The sequence below is a fragment of the Rutilus rutilus genome (genome assembly GCF_951802725.1).
Source record: "Rutilus rutilus genome assembly, chromosome: 7".
In the NCBI taxonomy this organism is placed as follows: Eukaryota; Metazoa; Chordata; class Actinopteri; order Cypriniformes; family Leuciscidae; genus Rutilus; species Rutilus rutilus.
This window is the reverse complement of record NC_140221.1, coordinates 29,691,060-29,709,126: the sequence shown is the minus strand read 5'-3', so window position 1 is coordinate 29,709,126 and position 18,067 is coordinate 29,691,060. Positions and strand designations below refer to the sequence as shown.

General features: G+C 36.7%; 1 protein-coding gene across 1 annotated transcript in view; it reads left to right on the top strand.

Moving 5' to 3' along the window:
* LOC311294076 (multiple epidermal growth factor-like domains protein 9) overlaps positions 1–16,946 on the top strand; it is a 95,842-nt gene extending 78,896 nt beyond the window's left edge. Inside the window, exons 5-6 of the mRNA XM_084414737.1 lie at positions 12,170–12,439; positions 14,964–16,946. Coding sequence (XP_084270863.1) covers positions 12,170–12,439; positions 14,964–15,406 — 713 coding nt within the window. The 3' untranslated portion in view covers positions 15,407–16,946. The remainder of the gene's footprint in view (positions 1–12,169; positions 12,440–14,963) is intronic.
* The last annotated feature ends 1,121 nt before the right edge of the window (positions 16,947–18,067 follow it).

Here is an 18,067-nt window from a genome sequence, read left to right as displayed (position 1 = left end):
GTCAGGCTAGCGTAGCTCACATTAGCGTAGCCTGCTAACTTTATTATTGAGCTCTTATTGGCCACAGCTGTAGGAAATTCTGAGGAGATCTCCACGTCTGGGAAATGTGGAGTACCCCCTTTCATCTGTTTTGGATTATGTGTCTTGCATCATTCTGGCCAACCGCCTGCTGCCTGAATTTCCGGGTGGGTGGACTGAGACTTTTAAGAGAAGATAGATTTATTTTAAGTGAAAGTGAAACTGGAAACTTTTTTCTCACTTCTCTCTGGGCCTCCACTCTGAACAAAACCCTCACAGGATATGTTTATGAAATATACTGTAAAGGTGAGAAAGTATAGGTGTAAGGTGTTTCTTGTGTCTTATTCAGACAGTGTTTTGGTGAGTCCCACAATGCTCCATCTCTGTAGGCTGATTTTATTCGGCATATGTTTGTGATGAATTGCGTGATATTGTTTTGCTGATCTGTGGATGGGTTTCTATGTTTGCTGACAGCAGCAATGTTCTTGTAGCCATGCAAGCTGATGTAAGGTAGGATACCACATAGACCAGCAAAAGGGCAGGTGTGTGTTCAGTGTTCCCAGATATTACAGTAAGGTACATCACAAATGTAACCACACAGTGCAGCTGCTGTTTTGAGTAACAGAGGAATAACCTCTGTGTATTTGTATTTGAAATTTAGGAAATGATGGTGTACAGATTCATATTTTCATAAATACCAGTGATCTTATTCCATGAAGTACAGCTGTGTAAACACTTTTGTCTTAGTTCTTGGTGTGTAATTGCATTGCATATTTGCATTGTTCCACTCTTTCATAGTTTCTGAGTATTGTACTTTTACAGACACATACATTTTTCTTCTTGATAGAGGCTTTCTTACGTTATGCACTAGAAAATGCATATGTGTTTTATAACTGTCAGTTGCCAGTTATATTTATTCAAATGAGGCACATGAGTATAACTCAAGGCACATCCATATAATAGAAGCTATATTATGCTCTTACATGTGATTGAAGAGCAAGCTAACATATCTGCCCAGAGCTAGTGCCTCTCTCTCTCTCTCTCTCTCTCTCTCTCTCTCTCTCTTTCTTTTTCTTTTTCTTTTCTGGTTTTTCTGCTATTGATTTGGAGGAGCAACTGATGAACAGCATTTTGAGATTATACATAGTCTGCCAAAACTTTTCTAATGGATAATTAGGGTGGATTACATCCTGATTCAGAAAGTATGACTTCCTGTCATAGTATTTAATAAGAAATGTGTGTGTAGAAGAAAGAAGAGAGTGTTCTTCATCATGCCTGCATCCAAAAAGCCGCCCACACTTAAATGGAACTACAGGTTTTGAGGATTAGTGATTATGGTAATGGAATGCTAATAACCAGCACAGTCAGGACAGCAGCTGATTGGCAGACAGACCTTATTTTCTTCTGCCTGATGAGGTAGAGGGGAGCACACCAGTTTTAAATGAATTCCCCATTTACCCATCAAGGCCACACTTTTATTAACAAAGCTCCCTGCAGAGCTGAATGTATTGTCTGCCGGCCTCTAGATTACACTGCAGACCCACTGGACATCTCTATTGAGATTAATGGGGAAAACTGTGTTTTACTGGGACCTAAACAATGGAAATATACCATAATTTCAAAGCACCAACAGAAGGATGGAAGTGATTAATTCACACGTGTGCTGCTGTAAAGGTCACTCCACACAAGAGCAGAGCACATGGCTTAGATCATTAGTTTACATCCTGCACTGCACCATGGGCGGCATTATCTCTGCCGCTGTGATTGAAGGTGGTTCAAGGTTTAGAATAGAGAAATACTGATGTAGCTCTAGGCAGAGTCCTGCACGCAGGCGGGTACCTGCAGGTACCTGACGGGTGAACTACTAATATTTGATGTAACGGGTGGAATAATATTTACTTGGTCATTTGCGGTGCGGGTCGGGAATCAATAGGCATGGGCGGGCTGCGGTTCCAATAGCCAAGACTATTTCGATTCAATTCAGTACCCACTGATAAGCAGCTGCTTTCAAGCAGTCTTGTGCTTATTTGTATTTCACGCTCTGTTGTCTATGTACGTCAAAGGTTTCTAATTAGATCGCAATTTGCAGCGTTGAGCACAGCGTTTGTTCGCTGCAACTGAAGTGATTGACAGCTTCAGTCATTAAGGGAGCGCTCTTTGCTCACTTTCTGTGTATAATCTATTCGCAATTCAAATAAAAGTTTTATTTTTCATGCTGCCAAGAGGAGCAACTGCCACATAGCCTATACACTGCAGAGTTTCAGGACAGACAACCGCATTTAAATGGAGCGTGAATCTGCTAAAATATTCCCAATATTATACAACAGTAAAGGCTCATATTTGGCTATATGTTATTTTAATTTATAGACTTTTAAGTGTCTGTATTAAGGATACACCCGAAAACTGAAACCGAAAATGCTTTTTAAAAATTATTTATTTATTATTTTAAATTAGCTTATTTTTGTATAAGTAAGTGTATTAATATTTAAAACATTTTATGAAATTCAATCATTTTAATGATACTGAAAAAAAAAAAAAAAACGAAATGTAAAATAACACTATAGTGTTGACTGTATAAATTAAATATAAATCTTTGTTAATGCTGTGTTTTGTTGTTTGATTAAAGGGGTGGTTGATTATGATTTCACTTTTCTAACTTTAGTTAGTGTGTAATGTTGCTGTTTGAGCATAAACAACATCTGCAAAGTTTCTACACTCAAAGTTCAAAGCAAAGGAGGATATTTGCTTTTAAAGAAATTGTTTTTTTAAGGACTACGACAAACGGCTGGTAGGGACTACACGACATTCCTCCCAGGTTAGTGACATCATTAACCCTAAAATTGACATAAACCCCGCCCCCAGGAACGCAGTCCATGTTGAGAAGAGGAAGAGTTGTTGTTGTTGTAAAGCTGATCATTTGTGAGTCTGCTCAAGCTGTGCGTCTGTCTTTTCACATGCAATTCAGTACGTAACACAAATGCAATAGCATGTCACTATGTAGGCATCTTACAAAAGTTCCCACACAAGCGATTTATAGATTATCATGACAGAATATGCTAATCAATGACTTGAAGATAGTTAACTCCACTTCAGCAACATAAATTCATCAACTAACCATTCAGAAACGTCATGTTGCATTCTACATTTTGTCACTTCTTCTTGAGTCTCTCCATGATTGTCCGACTCCAGTTTAAACATAAAAGGCAGAACAGTTTCTGACATTTTAGTACTTGTCTGTGTGAGGTAATCAGGAGCTGCTAACACACAAGCTCTTGAAGCCCCCCTCTATGTCGGGAGCAGCAGTTAATTAGCATTTAAAGGGACATACACGAAACGGCGCGTTTTTACTAACCCTCAAAAAGGGACAACTTTTAACATGCTGTACAAAATTATCTGTGAGGTAATTTTGAGCTAAAACTTCACATACACACTCTGGGGGCAACAGAGACTTATTTTACATATTTTAAAAAGGGGCATTGTACCACCCCTTTAACATGAATGACAGCCAGTATTTGTAGGTTGCTGTCATTTTAAGACCGAATGCACGGATCCAATAGAATGATACATATCCGATTTCTTTCTCAATTCTTTACATTCTAATTTTGTGTGTATGTGTCTGTTCAAGTGCATGATGCAAAAGAGGAATCAATTGTTAGCACCAAACTAGGTGGGTTGCAGGTGTAATAAGCAGTTGTTGCACCCATTTGCACACTATTTGCACAAGCTATATTTTTAAATAAGAAACTCCTACTGTATGTAACCGCTGAGTGCCAATGCCATAAACCAAATAAAGGATAAACCTTTTAACCTGTGTTTTGGTGAGCCTTTTACAGCTCTTTAAAGATTTAAGTGTTGTGGATCAATGCCAGTATGGTTACTTATCAAGTGCCCTCGGCATAAATGTCATTATTAACACTACATATTTTAGCTCTGAGGTGGTGTGATGTCACATTTTCAGATATCAAATTTAAAGTGACACATGAAACCAAACAACTCAATATTCAGTATTAGTGAGAGAGAGAGGAAACAGCAGACAGCTCATAACACAACTCCTGTTTGATTTATGTAGTTAAGTTTTAGTCACCGTCCGGCTGGTGCTCAGGGACTCTTTTTCTCTCTTCCTCTCTTCCTCTCATTGTGTCCATGGTCATCTACAGTCTGGATGCATCCCTCAGCACTCACAGCCAGAAGCTCTTTGCTTACATCTCATCACAGCTAACACTGATGTTGAGTGTTTATGTAAATATATTCATTTTTTCATTCCCATGGTGTCGCATAGTATTAAAAGTACTGTTGTTTCTTGTTTAAGGCAGTCCACAGTAGAAAATTCAACTAACAAAATATAAAGTACAGTGCTTAGCTACATCATCTTCAGAAAGAGAAGAAATGAAAAATGTTTTCTCTTTGTATGTGCATTATATTTGCACAACTGTTTGTTGTCTTTGTATCATTTTTAATACAAAATGTATATATTATTATACACTGCCTTTAAAAAAATTGGGGTCAGTAAGATTAAAATAAATAATTAATTAATTAACTTTTATTCAGCAAGGATGCATTCAATTAAAAGTGACAGTTTATGTTGTTACAAAACATTCATTTTTCAAATAATAATAATAATAATAATCCTGGAAAAAAAATGTAGCAATGTTTCCACAAAAATAATCAGCACTTTTTTTTTCAACTGTGATAATATTAAATGTTTCTTGAGCACTACATCATCTTATTTAAATTATTTCTAAAGGCATTTTTGAGTTTTTACTGTACCAAACTAATCAAATAAATGCAGACTTGATGAGCATAAAAGACTTCTTTCAGTATTAAAAAACTTACAGACCCCAAACTGTAGTGGGTAGTGTATATTGGTTAAAATCATACATTCAATACATTTTTGTTTATAATGTAAGCTTTATTTGTAATGTAAGTGTAGCACAGGTGATTAAGACATATAGGTTAAGTCACATAATAAAAAGGAAAACACAGTTTGTGTTGGAAAACCTACCCGGTTACCAGTTTTTCTGATTCATATTGTCATTCCTTGATTTAATATACAAATTGCATGGATGGTATGAATCACCAATTGATTTGACAAACTTATAAATATATAAGTGTGCAAGTTTTTTTAAAGGTGCACATATAGGTTATTGTTGTACTGGCTGTACAATAACATTTGTGCTTTGTCATACCGGTTTATTGCTTGTCCGTTTGTTAATACCTCTGTTATCACATTATCTTTATTTCTGATTGTTCCCCTTGTTTTGTTTACAGATTTTTCTTCTACACTTACTATTTCAAATTGTAAACTACCAGCTTGTATTAAAAAAAAAAACGGATCATTTTCTTTGCTCTAGCCTTTATTCATACTATTTTTAGGCTCTGTGGATTTTTAAGCTCTTACTGCTTTAGACTTCGTCAGTGTCTACTCTTTTTAATTCTTTGCTCTCCTTCTATTCTTGTGGAAGCGATGAAGTAGGCTATGACTTTATTCAGAATATAACATGGCCTTGTGTGCCTTAATGTTTATACAATGTCTACTATGTAAAAAAGAAATATATTAAAGGCCTACTGAAGTGCCTTGAAACGTGCAGAGTTATTCAATGTGTTGACAATTTCCACTGAAACAGGAAGACTGAACGGGACATATCAAGCAGCTCCTCCCCTTTTTTAAAATAGCCAATAGCGTTGTGTTTATATCACAGCTCGGCCAGAGCCGTTGAGCTCAAGAAAGCCGCATTTGACAGCCACAATCTAATATATTTCCCCTTTAGATTTAATATGAAACTGTTATTTAAGCAAAACAGTGAGCACAATCATGCTGAGGATGTGTAATTTGAAAAGTGTAATTTATGTTACCAGTGTTATCTCTTCTACTTGTCAGTGCTCTTTCTAATGCAAAGTCTGTTTCTCCTCCTAATCTCCTCAAAATCACTTTAAAATACAGCATTCAGTGTAGTATTCAAATGGGTCCAAAACGTTTTGTGGTCTGTGCCGACTTGTAAATGATCCACTCTATGCTATCTGGTCTCTGGAGTGGAGCAGACTGTGTGCGGCTGCTGTGGTTCGCGTGACACTAAAGCGAAACCAGACTTCATTCACCCCAATGGAAAGCATATTTACAATGTCTGATCTGAATCGTTCCCCGTCCCCTATATAGTACACTATGTGCTATTCACCATAGAAAATAGTTATTATGTGAACAAGTGACCGATTTCAGCCGCAGCTTCAGCGTCTATTTATAGTGTAGGGGGCGGGACGCTTCAGATTCTAGAGAGCATTTGATTGGACAGAAAATCTGACGAGAAGCTGAAGTGTAGAGTGATGTCATCAAAATCATTGATCCATATTGGCATCACAGTGAGAAACTAAGTTTTGAACGCTTTTATCACCTATATCTGTTTTATGTTTTACAAGAGTATTAGCACGAGTGTATGAGTAAGCTTTTTCATTACGGTTGGGATCTCTGCATCAGGAAAAGAAAGTGCTTTTCTGAAATCAGTCCTTTTAGAGCAAACACTCTGAAGTCAGCTATTTCATCTCTGTAAATGGCTAGATTTGCTTTGCTTCAATAATTCTTTGTTTGTGCTTACAGCACTGTCTGAATTAACAAATGTATGCTGTCTCAGTGACTGACTGATCAATTGTCCTGAACGGCGAACAAGTCATTATTAGTACCTCCTATTGTTACCATGAAATAGCCTTGACACTTTCTGTTGTACATTGTTAAATCAAAACCCCATGATGTCTCCAAAAACACACACACATGATTTGTTTAGATGCAAGTAAAGCTCTCACATCTTCCATTATAAATTCATGTAGTCGTGTAGTGATTATTGTTTGATGACTAGGTGGATGAGTTTTTAAAATATGAAATTATTAAACTCTCTTTTGACAGCTCAGGGATCTTGCAAGTCTTCATCTTTCAATACTGTACATATTTAACCATATTGTGCCCCTTAGTTTCATTAGGTCGTTCTCACTAGGTTTCTTCTACAGAAGGTCTCATAAATATGTAAATGCCATTGTCAATGTCTGTTCCAAACCAGCTGTCAGTCATTATTTGTAAGGTTTCATGGAAAACAAGGACCTTATATGATCTGTCTGGAGTTTGGAGGGGCTTTGGTTGTGTCAGCCGAACAGTAAATGAAAAATGATTCTATCAATTATTTATGTATGTCAGTTAAAAAGAAACATACATCTATTCATGGCTCTCTAAACATATTCTTGAATATCTCAAAAACAATAGCTTTTAATGTTCTGTATATTTTGTTGAATGTACTGTATGTAGGTAGGTAGTTTGTGTTTTTTAATTCATACGTTTATTCAGCAAAGACACATTCAGTTGATCAAAATGATAGTAATGACTTTTATATTGTTAAAAAAGATTTCTATTTTAAATAAATGCTGTTCTTTTGAACTTTCTATTCATCCAGGAATCCTGAAAAAAAAAAAATTATTATGGTTTCCACAAAAATATTAAGCAGCACAACTGTTTTCAACATTGATAATAATAAGAAATGTTTTTTGAGCAGTAAATCAGCATTAGACTGATTTCTGAAGGATCATGTTACCCTGGAGACTAGAGTAATGATGCTGAAAATTCAGCTTTGATCACAGGAATAAATTACATTTTAAAGTATATTCAAATAAGACACCAGTTTTAAATTGTAATAATATTTCACAATATTACTGTTGTATGTTACTGTATTTTTGATCAAATAAATGAAGCCTTGGTGAGCATAAGAAACTTTTCAAAAATCTTACTGACCACAAACTTTTGTGTGTGTACACGTGTATTATATTTATTTGTCCCAAGCTTTTGACATCATCCAAGACTTTCTTTTCCAGCTACTGTAAACATCTCACTTATTTTAAGGCAGAAATTAAAAGAGGTACAGTCTTAGTTTTAGTGGCATTTGCGTGTTTAGATATTAATTCAATCATTCCCACACTCTTAACCCGAATTAGTTGACTTTACTCGCAAATCGCGTGGAAACCCGTTGCCCTATACCACTTTAGTTTTTACACAAGCTGAAACTAAACATGTTGAGTTATATTAACTTGGAATCCTAACTATTTACACAAGCTGAAACTAAACATGTTGAGTGGTATTAACATTCATATCAATCATATGGAAAGACCCAGACAATAAGAGATTAAACAGATGAAATGAGGTGCTGATGACTTATAATCTTTATAGATGACTACATCAATATGCAGTCATAGTCACTGGATCACTATACTCTTGGCTTTTTTGCTATATCAATTGTGCCTTTTAAACACGCAGGTAGAGCAGCCAGAGAAAAACTAATGTTCAATTGTCAAGGGCAAGAGCCCAACTAAAGCCAACACTTATCACCATTATGGTGACTACAAATTAAACAATAATTCATCAACATCTAAACCTCTGTTAATTCTCAATACCCTCTGCTTCTCAATACTCAATACAATTCTCAATACTTGTCCTGCCAGGTGTTGAGCCCCTTGGACGCACGTTAGACGCGGGTCTTTTCACGTGACCAGGCAGGTTTTTGATTTGGCCCCTCCCCTTCCTTATGAAACTAAACATACCAAGTTATCTCTGCTAAACCTGATTAGTGCAATGAATCTTTCAGTTAAATAGTACAAACAACTAATGTTGTTTAGTAATGATAGCAGGTTTTTACTAAACATAAAATAAGTAATGATCACTCGTAAGTTTAATTAGAAACAAAATCTGTGTTTACAGTGCAACTGAAATTTCCTCAGCAAATTGTTCTGTATTTTTTCTTTACAAGTGGCACATATTTTCTCTGTTCTCCTTGCTAATGCTAGATTTCCTTAGTGAAATGCATGTTTGATTTGCATATGCTGGCTGAATTTGCATTGGAAATGACCTAGCACTGGTTGGCTTGTTATCTGCCACGCAGTGTCAGTTGCTATAATTTTGATGAAGTCGCCAGCTTTGTTCCACCAGAGCTTCAGCTTTGATTCAGCCGTCTGTGAAAAAGTCTGTTATTTGTCACTGCTGTTTTCTTCCTGGCCGCCCCTTATGATAGACAGATGATGAGAGAGTGAAACATACACAGTGAGCTGTTAAAATAAGCAGATATTTAAAACATGAAAATATAGAAGAAGAACAAGAAGTCTTCATATATAATATAGAGAGCAGAAGAGTAATTTGACTCTATTCACTTAATCCGTGTAATTATTGTTTACTGTACAATTAACCATTATCTTTACTCTTAACTATTTCTTCATTGTGTTTTATTTGTGTGTGTGTTTTTTAATTCTCACTTTGGTCAGGAAGTGTGAAAACTGTTGGAACAATTATAGCCGGGAGCATGTCCATACCTGTTTGAGATGGTGCGTCGAACGTTGCGTGCGTCTCGTGACGCAGGAAAAACGACTAGGTAAAAGTCACCACCACACTAAAGAAGCTTCTGCTGGTGATGTAATTATGAGATGGTTAAACATTGGCTAGCCTCATTTTAGACATTATCATCACGAGTCACATCAACATGAGGAAGCATATCTTGTGTCGCCGGAAATGTTTGTATGTTGTAACATGTTGGGACATATGCTGTGCTGAGCGGTTTTGATGTTTTTGTCAAGTTTTTGCTGGTGCCTTTTGGAATAAATACATAAAGGTGAGACCAAACAAAAGGAGCCTGTGTGTATACACTGATTTCAGTCTGGTCAGTTTCATTCTCTTGTGTGAATGTTTTTAATTCTGTATTGGGATAATAGTTTTAAGTTGAGAGAGCTCAGAGGAGCTTAAGCTCTTTGTCCCTACGGGGCTGTTTTACTGTCGTGATGATGTATATCTAAATGGGCTGTTTTCTGCCTCAGTCTCTCTCCGTCCTTTGTGTCATTATCTTACCATGATGGTTATTGCCCTCATGCTTGAGAAATGTGGAAAATTGGTCGTTCTAGTGTAGTAGTCCCTGGGTGTGCATCACTGCCTGGAGGTTTGGGTTTTATATTCTGCTGTCGACTGTATGCAAGTGCTGAGTCTGGGCAAATTATGATAGGATTTAGGCTCATAGTGCTCCCTGATTCACTGCCCTTCTCCATATGTAATGTAAAAACTGCCTCTCTGCTAGATATATTTGATTCACAGCAGGTACTGCATACAGTCTGTCTTATTGCTTCTAGCTCGCTCTTTATGTATGGCTCAACATGGTTTTTGCTTTAACTGTGCCTTTCTTCTTTCTTTCTACTCCTTAGTTCTTCTCTCTCATATTCCTTTTATTTTACCTCCCCTTTATTGGGCCAGGGTATAAAATCGATTCTTTCTCCTAGTTTTGAAATTCTGGGATGAGCACAGTGTTGTTGATTTGTTTTTGCTATAATATAACAAAATTGTTGTAATCTTGTGTGTGTGTGTTTTATAATGGTAGGAGGGATGCATTTGATTACTTTTGTATTCGTTGATGTCCTTATTTGTTATTAAGGCTATCCTGTCATTCAAAATGTACATTACACTACTGGGGCCAGTACAGTTTTCTTTTGAAGAAATTGATCATTTTGTTCAGTAAGGATGCATTACTGTAAATTGATCAAAGGTGTCAGTAAAAACATTTATACTGTTACAAAAGATAGCAAAAGAAAATGCTGGTGGGTAAAAATTATATATATATAACTGTTTTCAAAATTGATAATAATAATAATGTTTCTTGAGCACTAAATCACATCATCATTTTAGAATGATTTCTGAAGGACCATGTGACTCTGAAGACAAGAGTAATGGCTGCTGAAAACTCAGCTCTTTCCAATCACAGGAATAAATTACATTTGATAACATATTAATTAAAAAAATAATTGATCGAATAAATACAGCCTTGTTGAGCATAAGAGACTTATTTCAAAAACACACAAAAAAATATATAATTGACCCCAAACTTTTGAATGGTAATGTATACCATATGACTTTATTTAGTTACTTTATTATTTTGAAAATGTATCTAAGTGCTCCCCAGATCAGTGCAGAAAATGCAAAAAAGGTTTACAGATTCTGTCTGGGCCCGCCAATTAATTATGCCAAAATAAAGAGAGAAAAAAAAACATGTTTGGTTGAGGCTGTTCTCATTAAATCGCCTCTTCTGGTTCATCTCTCCTATTTATTTCTTCACAGAAAGTAATCACTTCAAATGAGCACTAGATGACAACTAATTTCCTTAGTGTCAGACACTGAAGTGTCTCACGATGTGATATTGCTCTTGAGAATAATCTGTCTCACCATTGGCATTCAAGTACTTTAGAATACACACACTGTATAGTACACTATAAATGTATCAGTAGTTCCTCAGTACTTTCTCAGAAGTCATATAATCGTCATGCTGATTTTATGATGTCTCTTTTGGTTACAAGCAGTTTAATTGCAGTGGCAGGTCACACTATACACACTATATCTACTTTCAGTTTTCACCCTTCATGTGACATTTCTGTCCTATGAATACAGAACAGCTGAAAGTTCATGATCGTTTTTGTTAGGTTTGTTAGAAATGGAAAAACAACATTTATGCATTAATCATATTATCTTTTGTTTTAGCACTATTCCTAGTGGACAACTGACAAATGTAAAATTTATATATATTTTCATCATAGTTGTGTGATCAGACAAAAAGAAAGATGTTTATCTACAGTACGTGCCGTCCTGTAAAAGCAGGTTTCAAAGTGGATGTTTTTATTTACTGTACAGTTTGTTTGTGTACTACTTTCTTTTAGTTGCAGATGTGCTATTGAAGACTTTTGTGCAGTACTTTTGCATGGGGAAGGGTGTCTTCACATCATTTCACTTAAGCTTAAGTCAACGGACCTTTTCAAAGCCCGGTTTTTGCCAGTTGGATGATAACTTGGTTTGCACTCAAATGCAAAGGAGATAACACTTTTACAGAATGATTGGAGGTTGATAGGTTCATCTGATAACTTAATATCGGCTAATATAAACAAAGACCTCAGTCTCCCTTTATACTGCCTTCTGCATCCTTATAAGATTCTGCCATCTGGTGGTCAAATGAACTCTCTGTGTCTCTAAATGTCTTTTTTTATAGCAGAAGTCCTTTGGCAATTTCAGTAAAAATGCCTACTTGACATTTTTTTTACCAGCAGGTGTGTTCCTCCTGGTTCCTCTAATTCACCCTAACCTTTCTTTGTGTACACATGTGTTTAGACTCAGACGGCCAGCCATTCTGTATCCAGTGCAAGCCGGAGTACCAGGGTCCCAACTGTGAGCAGTGTAGTGATGGCTTCTACAACGCCGACAGCATCTGCCTTCCCTGTAACTGCAGCGGGAACGGAGACCCCCGCTTGTCCCCTCGGATCTGTCACCCGGACACGGGCCACTGCCTGAGCTGCATCAACAACACCACGGGCCCGCACTGTGAGCGCTGCGCAGACGGCTTCACGGGGGACGCGCTCACCAGGAACTGCACTCGTACAGGTGAGAGCCAAAGACTATACATTTGGGCTAATATGCGTAAAAACTGTAGTGATAATAATGGATTGATTTTTGCTACAGGAAAGGGATATTAGGGCTGTTCCGAATCAGTCATTGATTGATATCGCAGGTTACTCTTATTTTTTTGTTGGCAAAATTGCAGCTGTACTTAAAATTATTGTGTGTGTTCATTTATATTATTTTTAACAATTCAATTAAAGATGAAGCTGTAACTGTAAAACTATAATTTGTCAGTGCAGTAGTTAGAGTCACTTCTACATGACTTTGTAATGAAGAAAAGTGAAGTGAACACCAGGTGAGAGTTTGAAACTCTCTCTCTCTCTCTCTCTCTCTCTCTCTCTCTCTCTCTCTCTCTCTCTCTCTCTCTCTCTCTCTCTCTCTCTCTCTCTCTCTCTCTCTCTGACACACTTTTTCATGCGTTTGGTGCAGTTTCAGTTGTGAACCGAATTGCAGTGTATTGAATATAGCATGCATCATGAAGACATTGATGTTACCCAGCCTTATAGTATATATTGTGTGAACAGGAAGGAATATTTTTAATCACCTATTTCAAGGGGTGATTGAAAAGAGCTTGCATGTTAAGTGTGGGAAAAGATGTGTTGTAGAATGACTAATCCCAGATCAGCGTTCTGACTCACAACATCCGTCTGTTCGCGCCTGATTCTATCAGTGGTGTACTGTAAAGAGGACAGATCATACATTCCCATAGACAGGCTGACTCGGGCTGCCAAACAGTAAACAAGGACCGCAGGGTGGATATATGAAAGAGAGAGGATGAAGAAAAGAATGATTTATCACTTCAGTAAGTCAGCCAAATCCACACTCTCTTTTCGTCAATCTTTCCACTCAGCAAACAATAATAAATCCTCCTTTTTTGGCCTGTCTGAGCTCCTTATCCAGATGTTCTGCTGATACAGAACAACCATGTTGCCATTCACTGCTGATAACGGTACTGTAATGGGACTCCATGTGGAAATGTTGACTTTCCAACAATGGTTGAAAAATCTTTGAAATAGCATCTTCCATCACCCATAATGGCAGTGTTGTTATTGTTAACTAAATGAAAACTTTCCAGTTTTGGTGATTAATATTATAAATATTATATGAAAAACTAATTTAAAAAAATCGTACTTTGGTAACTAACTGAAATAAGTATAGTAGTAGCGGTAGTTGAAGTACTAAAATGACTAAAACTTAAAAATAAATTAAAGCTATATGTATATATATAGAACAAAAACACAAAATGAAAAATTAAAATGAAAAATACAAATGTACAAATAAAAGCAAATTCTAAATATTAATTAATACTACAATATTACATAAATAATAAAACTAACATGTTTTCTCAGATGAATGGCTGAAGTATGTTTTCAGTCTTCATGTACACGGCATACAGTCTGACATTGTCGGTCCTACTGAACAGATGGAATCGCTCTTGCCTGTGAGTCTTCTTCCAGTGTGCAGCATCTGTTCTCTACATTACACTAGATCAGGGCTCCACATGGGACTGTCTTGCTGCTCTCACCCTTCTTTATTCTCTTTTTTTGTTCTCTCGATCTTTCATTTATAACATATATGGCAATTTTTTTAGTGTTCACTGGCAGTGATGTTAACTTTTAGTGTGGAATGTTACAAATCTGAAAATACTGTTTTTGGTGGAAAGATGGAACAATATAGTTACAAGCTTTTTTATGTAATGACTTGTTTAATATACATTACCGTTTAAAAACTGGGTAAGATTTTTTGGGGGGGGGGGGATTTTAATTATTAATTTTATTTATAATACAATTATTATAATATAATTATATAATTATTAGTTATTAGTGGAAGTTCAAATGTGCATGAACTTCCATTTTTACCAAATGTGATGTGCCTTATTGTATGTGTTTGGTCATATAAAGCAATCATATCTCTTCACAAGATTTGGATTAAACTGCTCAATTCATATGGATTTGTTTTACGACAACTTTATGACCTTTTTGTATCCTTTCATTTTTAAAAGTCTTTTTTTAGAATGACAGAATTTACATTTTTGGGTGATATCTGTAAGTACGTGAAATTTGCTTCATTTCGAGATGAAAGTTATGATAACTTGCAGTTCGGTGAGTGAGTCAGAAGTTCAGTGAAGAATTCTTTTTGAATGATTCATTAAAAGAACTGTGAGACATTTATGTGTGAATAAGACTATACTGGCTATAAGACTAGACTATAAACGTTCTTTCTTTCTTTCTTTTTTATGCAGCCCACTAAGACGTGTTTTATAAAGATGTGTTTTCTTGCCTTTATTTTACAGTACACCACCTTTTTATCTCATTACATTCAGTACAAGACTGTAAACTCACATTCACAACTTATATGCAGTGGTGCAGGAAATACTGCTCTGTCCGCCACACCACCAGAAAGTCACTGGAGTATAAATAATTAACTTTTGTTTTTGGATAGGTGGTATTACATTAGATGCATATTTTCTCAAACTTTCCTTCTCTTTCTCTTGCCTTATACATAGTCATCCACACTACTCCTTCAACCACTACCCACTGGTTTCACTACACCACCATGACCTCCAGCCCCAATGCTACAGCACAATTCACCACCACCTCCAGCAGCCTGCTGAGCAGCCTGGGCAGCTCCACCCCCAACACCACCACCACCACAGTGACTCCACTCCCATGGAACCAGTTCAACATCATCATCCTGGCCGTCATCATCATAGTTGTGCTAGCTCTCTTGGCTGTGGTGGGTGGCGTGTACACTTACCGGGAATACCAGAACCGCAAGCTGAACGCCCCGTTCTGGACCATCGAGCTGAAGGAGGACAACATTAGCTTCAGCAGCTATCATGACAGCATTCCGAATGCAGATGTATCAGGGCTTTTAGAGGATGAAGTTAGTGACGTGGGCAATGGACAGCTTGCTTTAACCGGTCCTGGTAGTTTGTATAAGGTATAACAGATCTTACTGTTTTTATGCAGAAACTGTTCTGCTACACCAGCGCTGGATCAACACTGACCAGATTGTGGACCTATGGATATGTGGTTTTCTCATCTGACATAATGCAAACACTCTCACAAGCACTCCAAAACAAGAAGAGCCATTAGTGAATGAAGAACATGAGCAGTACATATGACTGAAAAGCCAAGTTAAACATCCTGCCTTGTTGAGGACCTTGGCCCAACTCAGAGGTGAAGCACTGAAGCATGTCTGGTTAGATCAATCAAATGCTCATTTACATACGTCCATTCCCCCGTTCCCTTTGTAAATGCTGTGGATGTTTTAAATACACAGAGAAGACATTCGTTTTCAACAAACTCAGGATGGATATCATTTGTGTTGTGTGTAAACAACACTATTTAAGTGTTGCTTCAGCACAAGGAGACCATACATGCTATTACATGTGCATGACTGTAGGGGGCACCATTACACTGGACCTGACATGCAGACCAGGCTTGTACATTATCCAATGGAAATACATAATACTGAATGGCAGATGCTGAATGACTTTTGCATTCTTTTGCAATTATGCAGATGCTTTCTAGCCGAAGCGAAATACGAGAAAGGATTATTCGTTTTTATCAGGCCAAAGAGGATCTGTGTGTCAGTCTCAGGCGGAGAGAGTCTGGCTAATACCTGTCACAGTTTTACAACGACAAAGAGGATTTAAAGGACTGTTTAACAATGTATGGAATTTTACTTGTTTTATTTATTTTCAGCAATTTCTCTGCAGTCCGCTTTTCCCTTGTGACTTATCACCAGCCACCTGTTGAAAGGTGCCATGCCTTGTTGTGTGCACTTGACACATCAGTATGTCTGGTTGGGAGAGTTTAACAGTTTTAATTTATTTGGACGAACCTCTCTCTCAGATGGATGGCTTAGGATCAGTTTGTGTGTCACAGAGGAGGGGAACAAATATGATCAGATGAGCAATAATGGCCTTTCTGGACAGTAATCAATCACTGCCATTTTAGTAGCACAGGCTAAAACAAGTTGATCCAATGGTTCAGTGAATGAATAAGTGCACGTGTTTGCGTGTGTAGGTGTATGTGTGGGGGCTGAGTGTTAGGTTAGTGTAAAGTCAGCAAAATACAAATTAAAGGGTGTGTATGCACATTCTCTGTAGGAGATGGCCCGAACTTGAAGAAAGTTCTTCAATCTGTCTGCATCTCAAATGACTATCGTCTTTTAGCCCCCCCCCCCCCCCCCCCACCCACCCCCACTTCCACAGTCCTGAAGCTGTCTTTTCCCGAGATGCGTTGGTTCAAAACTATGTAAATATTAGATGTACAGAATGGTTGTCTTGAGGAGGCTGCTATTGTATTGGTACTGTGGCAACGACTTTTGTTTCTGTGTCTAGCATACTTGTGCGCGCACATAGAGACTAACGTCGTAACGGTGTCTTAATCTTACATTGTATGCATTGTGCAGTATTGCATGGTGCACCACATTCACAACTAGCTCTGTGAAAGATTTCAATAAAAGTAAGTTTTACTATAATTTGTGATATTATTATTATTATTATTATTACTATTTAATTGTTGTATGTCATGCACTAGTTCCAGCCCCTGAACCGCACCAGTCTGTTTCCCGACCATCTGATTCGTCCTGAGCACAAAAAGCACTTGTGAAATTCACGAGCTTCAACTTAATTAAATTGAAATTAAATTTCCTGAATTTACTGGACTTTTGTGGATAAATGAATCCCTGGATTCATCAGATCTAGAATATTCAGTTGTGTTTGAGACACTGTAAATCTATTTTATGTTGGATGCTTAACATTTTTTATGTTTATTTGTTAATATGGGAATTTGACACAGTAAGACATTTAAATTTGTGCAGTAAACATTTTTTATTTTGAAATGAAAAGTTAAAGTTGACTTTAAGGTTAAACACTCCACAGATTTGGGCAAAGGGCATGTTGTTGTTGTTGTTGTTGTTTTGAGTTTTTTTTTTTATTAATAGTCATTATAACTCATTGAGTTATTCAGTGATTCCATGAATAGGTGTACATTTCAAACATTATTCGTCATAACCTAAAGTCCAGTTGTCCAAACTCATTTAATATGAATTTATAGTCTGTTGCTAGAATGACATTCCTTCAACTAAAAATACAAGCCTGTATACAATTTAAATAATTATATTGTGTAATTCAAATGTATTTCTTTGACTAGAATTCTGTTTAAAATTCATAGTTATTCATTGTTTATTTATAGCGTTAATCAGATTTTCAAACTAAACTAAATGCCATACATTTATCAAAAGGCATGAGCATAAGTATTTAATGTTAATGACATCAATCTAATATAGTTTTAAGCTGATTTAACTTCAATCTGATATAACATCATTATTATGTAGTGTACATACATGCCAAAGTCATCTCTAAATATGTTACAATTTAGCAGCAAGTGCATACTTATGTACGTACTGTGTATTTATGTTTACTTCAGTTTGCCATGTTCTTTTAGTGAGACCACAAATTTCAAAGGTTAAAACATGACTTCTTTTTTTACATGTACAGTAAACTATATTGCTCATCAGTTTATTTTTTTCTGTTCAGTATAATCATCACTTTCATCTACGGACCACGCGTTTCTGATGCCATCATCTGTGTCAGAA